We start from the raw sequence: 13,494 nt of genomic DNA, 5'->3' as shown, positions 1-13,494 counted from the left end.
CCAGAGGCCCGGCTGTAGCTAGGGGGCTGGGTCCAGAGGCCCGGCTGTAGCTAGGGGGCTGGGTCCAGAGGCCCGGCTGTAGCTAGGGGGCTGGGTCCAGAGGCCCGGCTGTAGCTAGGGGGCTGGGTCCAGAGGCCCGGCTGTAGCTAGGGGGCTGGGTCCAGAGACCCGGCTGATCCCTCCCTGGATTTAATTAAGCAGGGTTGCCTCTCTCTGGCAGATTGTGGAGGAGGAGTTGGGTAATCTTTCACATCACCCATATATGCAAATAGGACTGTGGTAATCAAGGGCAGGACTTTCAATTGGTGGACAGTGTGTGTAGACTTAGCTAACCACCACAAATATGTTTTTAAAGTTTCTTTTTATTCCCTTTTTTCCCCCCCACTGTAGTTTTGAGCAACAATATACAGATCATCAGACATAATTTGCTTAGAACCCTGCAGTTATTTGCATTCATTGGATAGTGAGCCATTCAATAAGCTCTTGGGGATCAAGGCTTGATACCTCGCATTTACTGAAATTCTACACAACTACTGGGATATTAACACCATCTGGTACTCAATGTGTCTAAACTGTTAATTTATTTGGCAAAAACTCAGTAAATTGAACAATGATGATGATAAGATTAGTTTAAATGTTTTATATAAATGTAAAATTGCTGGCTGCATCACAAGTAAAGCTCCTGGAACAGCTCTGACAATAAGAGCAGACCAAAGATACGGACAGTCAGTCAGTGGATATGGAGAGTGCTAATTAGTAATTCAAATGTTTGATATTTCCAAAATTGAGAAACTGCAGAGGATTCTTGTTTGACAAATCCTGTACTTTGTTGAGTTCTCCCTGCTCACCGGTGGTGGGTGCTAACACGCAACTGCAAGTTACAGGAGGGAAACGGTTTCAAATTCAGTGCAAGGGAGTGGGTAGAAATTCCACACTACAGTGGGTGACTGTTGGCAGCATGGATAAAAAACACAAGAGCACTTTTGTGTCCAATGTTACATGGTGCCTGGGTACTTTGCTAAAGAAGTTATGTTTCGTCTGATAAGGTATGCAACAGAAAGCTAAATATATTTTTATTAAAATACCAGTTATACATTTTGGTTTGGCCAAATATATAAAATATGAAAATAAAATGTCACCATAGTCTACAGTGTGCAGGCCAAGCTGTTAAGTGGGGTTAAGCAGCTATGTGTTTTAATAAAAGTTGTTTTATGTTTTGGTCCATTTCAGTTACAAGGTTTCCCATTTGTGGAAAAATATTATTTATCCAGCTGCCTTGTTACTAAATAGTGAGCAATGCTGCAGTCAGTATGCAGAGAATGCCCTGGGTGTGTATTCTTGCACTATAACGAGTTATTGGCATCCACAGAAGTGGCCCTGGGACACGAAGGTGCTGCTTTAGTTGATGCTGGAAGTTGCTTTGGCCACAACTACACAGGGAGATGAAGGGGAAAAACAAATACATTTGATCAACATGTTTCAAGTGTAGAAATACAAGTGAACAGAACAAAACTAGTCACCCAGGCGTTTTTAAGCACAGAACTTTCTCAAGTAAACTTAGTTCTTGAAGGTCTTATGTTTAAGGTAATCAGCTTTCACAATCGTTTTTCAAATGTGTGTTTAATCAATTGTATAAAACGTGGCACCGATGCTGGGATGGTAGAATCCAACTCGCCTACTGGTGAATTTATTTTTACATTTCTTACTGTCTCTAGTGTATGTGAAGACCAAGGATGTAACAAACTAGCGTTTTGAAGCTTTTGAGTCCAAGTGTTACAGAACCAAAGGAAGGCAAGAAACATGACTAAGCACTGAATTTTCATCTTACAATGTCTTATTCACAGTTCTATTAAAAAATGACCCTTCACATAGCTTCTGCATTCTAGTTACAGAAATTCAACTTTATTTGAATGAATATCTTGGAAAGCATATGCACAGAGAAACCCAAAACCTTCGTCACTGTTGGAAATGTGCTGTCATTAGACCAATATCTTTCAGAACTAGCAAGCGTGCTTTGCCCGTCTCTCTCATTTGACATTTTTAAATTGAGGTTTGCATTTGTCAACAGCATAACTGCAGTTTCTCACTTTATAACTTATTCCTGATTATAGTTTGCACATCAGCACTGTTGCATTGCCTGCAAAAGGAGTTGAAGCAGCAGAACCAGAGTAATGCATATTAGGCACACCCCTGGTCGTCTTCAAAATGGTGGCATAGGATTTTTCACATCCACCAGTGGGGGCAGACAGGGTCTCAGTAGAACATCTCATCTGAAAGACAGCAGTGCAGCACTCCCTCTGGGAGTATCAGTCTGGATTTTGTGCTCAAGTCTCTGAAGTGGGACTTGAACCCACAACCGTCTGACTCAGTGGTGAGTGAGCCACAGCTGACACCTATTAGAACATAAGAAATAGGAGCAGGCCCTTCGAGCCTGCTCCGCCATTCAATACCATGGCTGATGATCTACCGCATCTTCACTTTCCTGCACTATCCCCATGTCCCTTGATTCCCTTTAATATTCAAAAATCTATCGATCTCTGTCTTGAATATACTCAACAACTGAGCCTCCACAGCCCTCTGGGGTAGAGAATTCCAAAGATTCACCACCCTCTGAGTGAAGACGTTTCTCCTCATCTCAGTCCTAAATAACCGACCCCTTATTTTGAGACCCCTGGTTCTAGACTCCCTAGCCAGGGGAAACATCCTCCCTGCATCTACCCTGTCAAGCCCTCTAAGAATTTTATTTGTTTCAATGAGATCACCTCTCATTCTTCTAAACTCCAGAGAACATAAGCCCATTCTACTCAATCTCTCAAGGACAATCCCTCCATCCCAGGAACCAGTCTGGTGAACCTTCGTTGCACTCCCTCTATGGCAAGTATATCTTTCCTTAGGTAAGACCACCAAAACTGTAGACAATACTCCAGGTGTGGTCTCACCAGGGCCCTATATAATTGCAGTAAGACGTCTTTACTCTTATACGCAAATCCTCTTGTAATAAAAGGTGAACATACCATTTGCTTTCCTAATTGCTTGCTGTACCTGCATGTTAACTTTCAGTGATTCGTGTACAAGGACACCCAGGTCCCTCTGAACGCCAACATTTCTCAATCTCTCACCATTTAAAAAATACTCTGCTTTTCTTTTTTTCCCTACCAAAGGGATAACTTCACATTTCTCCACATTATATTCCATTTGCCATGTTCTTGCCCATCACTTAGCCTGTCTATATCCCCTTGAAGCCTCCTTGCATCCTCCTCACAACTTACATTCCCACCCAGCTTTGTATCATCAGCAAACTTGGATATATTACATTTGGTCCCCTCATCCAAATCATTGATGTAGATTGTGAATAGCTGAGGCCCAAGCACTGATCCTTGAGGTACCCCACTAGTTACAGCCTGCCAACCCAAAAATGACCTGTTCATTCCTACTCTGTTTTCTGTCCATTAACCAATTCTCAATCCATGCTAGCATATTAGCCCCCAATCTCATGAGCCCTAATTTTGTTTAATAACCTCTTGTGTGGCACCTTATTGAATGTCCTCAGAAAATCCAAATATACCATCCACTGGTGCCCCCTTATCTATTCTAGTTACAACCTCAAAAAACTAATATTCGTCAAACATGATTTCCCTTTCATAAATCAGTGTTGACTCTGCCCAATCCTATTACTTTTTAAGTGCCCCGTTACCATGTCCTTAATAGATTCTAGCATTTTCCCTACTAATGATGTCAGGCTAACTGGTCTGTAGTTCCCCATTTTCTCTCCCCCTCCTTGCTTAAATAGTGGGGTTACATTTGCTACCTTCCAATCCGCAGGAACCGTTCCAGAATCTATGGAATTTTGGAAAATGACAACCAATGTATCCACTATCTCTATAGTCACCTCTTTCAAAACCCTAGGATATAGGCCATCTGGTCCAGGGGATTTATCGGCTTTCAGTCCCATTAATTTGTCCAGTACTATTTTTTTTTTTTTTTTACTAATACTAATTTCTTTCAGTTCCTCATTCTCGCTAGAGCCTTGGTTCTCCACTATTTCCGGGAAGTTTTTTGCATCTTCTTCCAAAGACAAAGTATTTGTTTAATTTCTCTGCCATTTCCTTATTCCCCATTATAATTTCTCCTGTCTCAGCCTGTAAGGGGCCCACATTTACTTTCGCTAACCTTTTCCTTTTTACATACCTATAGAAGTTTTTACGGCCTCTTTTTGTGTCTCTCGCTAGTTTACTCTCATTCTATTTTCCCTTTCTTTATCAATTTCTTGGTCCTCCTTTGCTGAATTCTAAAATCCTCCCAATCCTCAGGTTTACTACTCTTTGGCAACATTATAAGCTTCTTCCTTTGATCTAATACTATCTTTAACTTCTCTTGTTAGCCACGGTTGGACCACTTTTCCTGTGTGGTTTTTGTGCCTTAAAGGAATGTATATTTGTTGTAAATTATGTATTAAATTCATTAAATGCTAGCCATTGCTTGTCTACCATCATACCTTTTAATGTATTTCCCAATCTACCATAGCCAACTCGCCTCATACCTACGTAGTTTGCTTTGTTTAGCTTTAAGACCCTAGTCTCGGATTTAACTAAATCACTTTCAAACTTTATAAAATTCTATCACATTATGGTCACTCTTCTCTAAAGGCCCCTTTACTACAAGGTTATTAATTAACCCTTTCTCATTGCACAATACTAGATCTAAAATAGCCTTTTCCCTAGTTGATTCCTCAATATACTGATCTAGAAAACTATCTTGTATACATTCCATGAATTCATCCTCCACACTTTTACAGGTTGAGCCTCCAAAATCCAGAGTTCCGGAATCCGGGACGATCGGTGGCAGGGTCGTCCGGAATCCATAAAATGTTCCAAAATCCAGACACCCTGTCAAACTGCAACCTGGGTCCAGGCCTTTCCAGACTCGGAACGTGTTTCTGATGTCCGAAATCCAGAAACGCCCAAGCCCAGTTTGCGATATTTCCAGACTTTGGACATCAGAAACACGTTCCAAAGTCTGGAAAAACACGAAAAGCGACTCGGCCTCGGTCCCGAGGTTGCCAGATTCAGGACACTCAACCTGTACTGCAAATTTGGTTTGCCCAGTCCATATGTAGATTAAAGTCCCCCATGATTACTGTATTACCCCTGTTACATGCGCCTCTAATTTCCTGATTTGTACTCTACCCTACAACTACCGTTTGGGGGCCTATAAACAACTCTCACCAATGTTTTCTGCCCCTTGCTGTTTTAGCTCTACTCAAACTGATTCTACTACTTGATTTTCGGAGCAAAGATCCTTTCTCTCTACTGTCTTTATCCCATCCTTTATTATCAGGGTTACCCCTACTCCTTTTCCATTTTTCTTATCCCTTCTAAAAGTTATGTATTCTGGAATATTTAGTTCCCAACCTTGGCCACCTTGCAACCACGTCTGTGTTATGGCTATTAGATCAAACCTGTTAATTTCTACCTGCGCTATTAATTCATCTATTTTGTTGCGAATGCTTCGCGCACTCAGATATAGTGCCTTTAGCTTTGACTTTTCTATTTTTCCCTGATGTCACCTTAGTCACTGATGCCTTATTACCTTTGTTACACTCTGTCCCATCCTGACCCACTGTTTATTTTTACCCAAAACTCTACTCTGCTCTAGAGTCTTGACATTTCTCTCGCTGCTTTTAAATTGACTCTTTCCTGAATCCTCCCACCCCCACTTCATTAGTTTAAAGCCCTGTCTACTGCCCTAGTTATTTGGTTCGCCAGGACACTGGTCCCAATGGAACAGCTCCCTCTTTCCCCAGTACTGGTGCCAGTGCCCCATGAACTGAAACCCTTTCCTCCCACACCACTCTGAGCCACGCATTTAAACCTCTAATCTGTTTGTCCCTATGCCAATTTGCGCGTGGTTCAGGTAACAATCCAGAGATTATTACCTTTGAGGGTATATGTTACATCAAAGCTTTTCAAACTAAAAAACTTAGTGTCAGCACTTCTGTAAGCAGCGCTACGAACTCTGAATTTACCATGCTCCTCAGAAAATTTAAACCAAGCACTTTGCATTTGTAGTTATTTTCCCCTGCCCAGATCTTGCTAAAAATGGATTATGGCCTGTATCATTTATATTAAATGACTTCCTTACATTTTCACCTAGAAATCCATCCGTTAAACATATGTGTACGACCACTGGTCTACAGTTTAACGTGATCAAGGATTCCATGTGTACTTCAAAACAGGCAATATTCAAGTAACCTTTTAAAATTTCAGCAATGAATGACCAGAGTCAGCAGAAATCCTTCAACAAGGAATCTGCATAAGTTTTTTTTAAGATTCTATTCAATATCAATGTCCTAAACATTTGAATGAATCTGCATTACAGGAAACTTTTGTTTAACCGGAGGTTAAATGTCCAGAAAGCTCTATCTACTGGCAAAATTCAGGAGCCGTTTCCAAAAGTTTTTTTATTTCTCGTTGCTTTTTTTTCCCCAGTCAGGCTCTGCAAGGTCTAGCTGAAGCTGTTGCTTAGCTACAGACGCTTTTAAGCTGCGGCCAACTGTTTTGAAGCTGTTGCTAAGCAACAGGGTTTGTTGATTCACACGGAGCTCAAAAGCTCCGTATGTTTTAACATTAGCGCTGGTTTCTACGGCAGTTTTGATGGTACGGCACCAGCTCGGTCCCGTCAGTGCCGGATACCAGAAAGTTTCCTGTATTACTATCCTTGGGTGGTATGATGCTAAATTAAAAATCAGTGTGCGCACGCTCTGGCAAATTTAAGTTACCACCATCACGTAAATGGTTTGAAGCTTAGGAAATAATGGACTTGTGACATCACAAATGTATGACAGTGACTGCTACAGTTATTACCAGCCAATGATGGTCACCTTAGCATACTGCTCAAAACTTTACCACAATTTACAAATATCCCAATCAAGTAAAACGGCCAGACTATGAAGTTGCATGTATACGTACAATGATTCATGCAGCTTTTTGGTTTTAACAAGTCCAACATTTTAATGATGGCAAAGAAAATGCAATTCTACTGAAGAAAACTCGTGTAGCAAAGTTGAAGAAATAATCCATGGATTCCAGCACTAACTCCTGAAGTAACGGGGAATAATGTGCTTAAATCAAGTTCACAGTCATACTTAATTAAGTTCTTTGATGTAGATTTCCAGGCCATTTACAGTTTCTTACCCAATAATAAAACAAATGTCTGCACCATACTTAGAATACATTTGCCAATTCAAATGTGGAACATAATTTAGCATTTGGATATAAGCAGTACATACGCAGACCAATCTACATACCTGCATAACGCAAAGGTGCATCTTTATCCAGGGCAATTAGCGGAGGATCCAGGAGGACTGAGAGGTCATTTTCTGTAACAATACCATGATAAGTGGTTTCTATCCATGGCTTGTGCTTGTTAACTACAGGGGCAAAAAAAACACATCACTGGTTGACCAAAGCAAGACATTTTATGCATTTTACAAAATTTTAAATTCTGAACTTACAAAAGTGAGAAATATTCATACTTATTACATTAAAGTAAACCTCCGGTGGTTTCCGAGCCATCCAAACCTTGCAAATTTTGAACTTAGTGATCAGGTATCCCAAAGTAGTTTCAAAATGACAATATAATGCTCCAAAGATGCTAACTAGATGATTTTTGATCTCCAAAGTTGTTGCTACACCAGTGACTACAATATAAAGGACAAGCACCTCAAGTGTGGCATTTTTAGCTCAAACCTGCCATGTTATATTTGCCCAGTCAGAATCCTTTTAGCAGCACTGGGTGCGCGTGGCTGGTTTCATCCAGCCATGCTACTATAATATATTTATATAAATAAATGTCCACACAAATATACACACACATATGGGGGGGGGGGGGGTTATCGGCTAAATAAATTGACTGGATTTCACTTACATGTGGAGTCCAGGTTTTGTACAAGAGACAATACAATGAACATGCAGCTAGACCACTCTAGGACTAGAAGCATTAGAGACAATTCCATGTAAATCTATCTATACACCATACTATTGAGCCATCAGCAGTGTGCTGGATTTATATGGATACCGACATAAGTCAAGCACCAGAGTGCAAATATCACATCTCATTACTGCAGGGTTGCCTAGTTACAATTATAAAAGTCAGTTCATGTTTAATGCAAAAAAAAAGGGGAGGGAAGAGGGTAGTGCAGAATGTAAAATGGAGGGAAAACTGGTCCAAACTTGTGGTGAATCATACAAGGAGAGCACATCAGGCTGGGGAGACTGGTGGAAACTGTCAGAGCAACACCTTGGAATAAAGTACAGTACTGTGGTTTGTTTGTTTTTTAAAAAGGTATCTTCTGTCTGAATCTATCCTTATAAAATCCTAACAGTTACCGGATTGAAGGCAGCTGGTCAGTCATTCTGTATATAATTCCTAATGGATCATTAAATTCCAATCCAATGTCACAGTAAGCTACCAGCAACATTCCCTATACTTGTCCATGGAGCAGAACTTCATGTACACCCATCAGAAGGAATTCTATACAGGATGCTTCTAACCAGCAGCTGCAAAGCACAATACAAGAAACTCGATTTACCAGCACCTAAATAACCGGAATCTGTTAACCGGCAGAATTCAGGAGTAGGTTCAGGTAAGTTTTACTTCATATTAGTGGCCGTTCCTGGATCTGTGGCCGTGTAACCGGGGTTCCTGCACCTGTTGCTAAGCAACAGGGACGCCTGGATCTGTTGCTGTGGGGCGCTCATACCTTTTACTATACCTCTCTGTAATCCGGACTTTCTGATAAACCAGCAGCACGCCGGTCCCGGGTAAAAAAAAAAGTTTTCTGATTTACCAAGCTACAATGAACAGATGTCACAAGTGTACACTCTAATATTTGGGGTAAAAATATTTGGGGTAAAAAAGATGAACAATTAGAGATTATTTGGGAAGGAAGAAAGGGACTTGCATTTATATAGCGCCTTTCACGACTACCGGACGTCTCAAAGCGCTTCACAGCCAATGAAGTACTATTTGAAGTGGAGTCACTGTTGTAATGTGTGAAAGTATAGTGAATGTAGTAAAAAAAAAAAAAAATCTTTTGAAAAGCTGGCATTTTTATTTACAAGCCAAATCAAAATTTTGTAAAAATGCCCGATGGAGGAATTCAGCTGTACGGGCCTCGCCCACCTGACCTCCAACCTTTTCTAGCCGGATGCTTTTTTGCCCCTGGCCTTCTGCTCTTCCACCTCTGGCCTATTGTGCAGTCCTTTGTCCATCTATCAGCTCCACCATCTTGGCAGAGCCTTCAGTGGGCTCAGCCCTGCATTATGGAATTCCCTCCCTAGACCTCTCCACCTCATTATTACTTTACTCCTCTTCAAAAGCCTCCTTAAAATCTACCTTTTCGACCATCCCTTTGGTCAACTCCCACCCCACCCTTGTTCTCCTACCACTTGTTATCATTCTTTAGTGAAGCTCGCTGGGCTGTTTAATATATGAAAAGGAACTCGGGGCCTGAACTAAGAGCATCCTCCTCTACTGCACCAATGTTGGCATCCCCATTTCTCATACAGGTTACCGGTCCCAAGACTGCAAATATATGGTCAATTTTATACTCTAAACTTATACCTGCTAGGAACTCAGTTGAGAATCACCAAAGTTAATTCATTTGGGGCCCTTACAAAAGGCATTCATCCTTGTTTGGGTTGAATTTGAACCCCAGCTTCTCAGACAAGAGAGGAACGTTCAAGCACAATGCTCCATTAAATTTGCTTTTCAATATTCATTTTACATATTTGCAACGGAAAGCCAATTTGAACAAATAAAATTAGACTGATGATACTTGAAAAGAATATTTCTAATTGCAAGCTTCTTTTCAGTTTAACCTGCATCTTCGATTAATTTTAATGCTAGTGCCAACTTCGCTCAGTTGGTACCACTCTCACATCTGAGTCAGAAGGTTGTGGGTTCAAGCTGCAATCCAGGAATTGAGTATGTAATCTGGGCTGCTAATTCAAGGAGTGCGGTGTTATCAGTGGTGCGCTCTTTTGGATGACAGGGTGAACTTAGAAGATCCCATGGCATTGCTTTTAGAGCAGGACACTCATGTCCTGGCTACCATTCCTCTCAACCACCAGAAATAGATTAACTAGTTATTCATTTCAGTTGCTGTTTGCAGGATTGTGCTATATTCAGATTGGCCATCAGGTCTGCCTACTCAAAAGTAGACTGCACTTCAAAAATAATTCATTGGTAAGTACTTTAGTAAACCTGTACAGCAGAAAAATATGCTTACAGCTTCCTCAATTTATACAAAGCATGGTGCCATATATAATTAATTTAAAAAAGTCAGAAAACTAATCAGGTAATCAATCTAGAAAAAAAAGTGCTGTGAATCACATAGTAGAAAGAAATTTAGAAAAAAGTGTTTATGCTGGATTTCTGCAGCCATAATCCAACCTCAGTACTTAAATCAAGTAGACAGATTTAGTGGAACCAAATTAATTGTGTTGGTGAATTGCTCCACTAAATATTTTCTTAGAAAACAAAATGTGCCTGCAACTTGAGATTGTGAATATTCTTTTTCCATCATCAAACTGATGGGAAAGAATGAGTACACGTCTAGTTGTGGTTAAAGTAGTAATACAAGGGGAAAATGAGCTACAAGTCTACTAATTTGTACAAAGATTTGACATTCTACCAGTTTTCCCATCAGGTTCTGCTTTTCAGGTCTCATACCTTTTGTGCCCAGGAAGTAGCCTGCGCTGCTCCTAGTCCTAGACTTCCACTACCGGAACCTTCACCAGTTGCTAGGAGATGTGCAAAAAGGGTCCATGGGTGATTTTTGTTTCTTGTGCAAGGAGTGCCAGGGTTCCACTTAGTGCTTTCTCCAGTTACTGGAGATCAGTAACTGTAAAGAGCCTCCACCACATCTCTCTGATTTAGAAGTCTTATTCAAAAAAAACTTGCAATGCCAGACTAGAAGCTTTATTAAAAAATCATTCTTGGGATGTGGGTGCCAGTGACAAGGCCGGCATTTATTGCCCATCTTTAGTTGCCTTAAAATGGTGGTGGGCAACCATGTTGGTCAAAACCTAATGTTACTATAGTAGAAGTAAAATTTCCCCCAAACATTACCCTGCAGTAGGCAAGCAAATTGAACCCAGGTCTCTGCAATATGCCTTTAACTGGCCCAGTGGTTTGCAAGTGGCAATTTGCCGTACAAATTTCCTTTGCCGAGAGCAACTTAGCTTCCGTTCTGCACTTCCCCTTGATGATCAAAAAGCGAAATCCTGCTGCCATTTAAAGTTGTACCCGCTTGGAGGATTCCACGTAAAATGTCTGAACAGGTTTAACATTAAGCCGACTGAAATAACCAACCTCTTCCCAAAACACTTGTATGCAAGAAAAATCTACAGGCAAGTTTAAAATGCAAGAGATTTGTTTATTTCCAGAAAAGTTTACAATGCAGGAAGTTTGTTAGATTGGGCAAATTGGCCTTACAGTAACTACACCAGCTCTGCATGACTGCAGTTACATTGGAGATTTGGTGCCGTCTCCAGAGGATTGATTTCCTGCATTTTGTTACTCTGTAGAATACAATGCCTTAGCATGTGACAAATATTTAAAATATGATCCACAGCCACTTACTGCATTTGAACTTTTGCAAACAATCGATCTACACCAAATACAAAATAGGTTTAAAATCAAATTCTTGACACTGTTTTATTAATTAGACCAGTGCACAGAATGTACTAGGGAATATGCAATTCATCAGTCAATCATGTGCCCTTTACAGAATTTGAATTTAACATTAGACAACTGTGCAGAAGATCAAAATGTAGAAAGCAAATTAAAAACTTGACAACTCCTGATCCCCAATTGTGCCCAATGTCGTTACCTGATCATATTCCATCTAGCCTATGTGGAGGGAAAGGTTTAAAATCATACAAAATTATTTACCAGCCTGTTTCCACTTATGCTTTATAAATTCAGCACATTAAAAAGATGCTTGGCTCATAATCTGATAAATTGATGAACATTTGGACAAACTTACAGAATAGTTCAGGTTGTAAAGATGTGTAATTGACCCACATAGACCAGAGGGTTTCTGGTTTGGTTCCTATTCTTGCTGAATTCAGCTGGAGTGTAAGTACAATTGGAGAACAATTAGCCTCACCATTCCTACGATCTGGGGTGGGAGAGGGAATGAACACCCCAAAAGTTCACTCCTGACCATCACCCAGTGACACCTATTGGAAAGCATAGATAGGAATCTGACCAGGATTATGCCTGGCTACAATTACCATGCCATCAACAGACTGTTGAGACTTGCACATGAAAAGATAATCTGGCCAAAGTACAAGAGGGCCTCAAAACCTGTAGAACTGGACTCTTGCAAGAGTCAGCCCTCTCAAGAAAGGAGGGGAGGAAAGGGAGCAATAGTTAGATCAGAAGTATTCAAATGAAAGACCCACAAAAGTCAAAGACAAATTGGTGAACAAATACAAGTGCAAACAGAAAACGGTTTGCCAGAATTTGTGGGTTGCAGGTGTCCCACGGCCATAGCTTGAATGCTGCTGTAGCTTTTGCTAAACATCCCTTTTCTATCCATAGTCTGTATCAATAGCCTCGCCATGTTTTCGCTGTCAGCAGCTCTCACAATTAGCCATACTTCATGCGCAAGAGTGGACAGTGAGCAGAGGATCAGTTTGACAACCAGAGCTCGGCTGTAAAGTCACTCAGTATCCATTCATGCATTAACAGAATTGATTGAGCAGAAAACCTTGTTCTTTTGCCCCCCCACCCCAAGAAGCCAAGATAGTACAAGAATGACATCACCGGGATTAGGTAAGATTTGAACAATGCTATAAAATAAATTAGCAGTTTCATGGAGAAGCTGCTTCATGTTTTGGTTGGTTGGTTGGTTGGTTGGTTTGGAGATGTGACAAGGGGTTGAACAGTGAGAAAATTCATGTCCATTCCCCAAAAACACTTTCAACTATCTTAAAGTTGTTTGCATTTGTATGCTTCAACTATTCTTACACTTTCCAGAATGTGTCTATAAAGGCAAATAGTACAACATCTTACTGGACTGCAACTTGCAATGCAAAGGCTGGATGGATTCCATCATGTTTAAAGCCAGACACACACAAAATAAATGTTGGAGCGCACCAAGATTTGACAAGTGCAATCAAGATAAGCAATAGTATTTTGCCAGTGTTAAGTTCTGCAACTAATAGACATTGAATATACATTTAAAAAAGTGAATAGGAATGTTTTGTTGGGGTTTTGCAATGTTCTGTTTCACAAAGTACACGTTCTTACTATGATACAGTTCCACGGGTACATACGACCCTTCAGTAGCACAAGTGGCCATTTTTCATGTGAGTAAAGCATGCACACGCACACAAAAAGGTCATATTTGCCATGCAAATTGCATTGGCATGTGTTGCACCAACAATCTTTCCCAAACCTCTATCTCAAAACAAGTGCAGC

The 13,494-nt window shown here is 40.6% G+C and overlaps 1 protein-coding gene across 4 annotated transcripts in view; it reads right to left on the bottom strand.

Annotated features, from left to right (window-relative positions):
- The window catches only part of clstn1 (calsyntenin 1), a 93,863-nt gene that overhangs the window by 53,460 nt on the left and 26,909 nt on the right, over positions 1-13,494 (bottom strand). For all 4 annotated transcript variants that reach the window (XM_085967381.1, XM_085967383.1, XM_085967382.1 and 1 more), the window contains exon 2: positions 7,307-7,429. In XM_085967381.1, coding sequence (XP_085823507.1) covers positions 7,307-7,429 — 123 coding nt within the window. The remainder of the gene's footprint in view (positions 1-7,306; positions 7,430-13,494) is intronic.

Source organism: Somniosus microcephalus, chromosome 25, assembly GCF_052327205.1.
Source record: "Somniosus microcephalus isolate GS21.2 chromosome 25, FLI_Smic_1.0, whole genome shotgun sequence".
Classification (NCBI taxonomy): Eukaryota; Metazoa; Chordata; class Chondrichthyes; order Squaliformes; family Somniosidae; genus Somniosus; species Somniosus microcephalus.
Note: the sequence above shows the minus strand (reverse complement) of the source record. Positions and strands in the feature narration are given on the sequence as shown.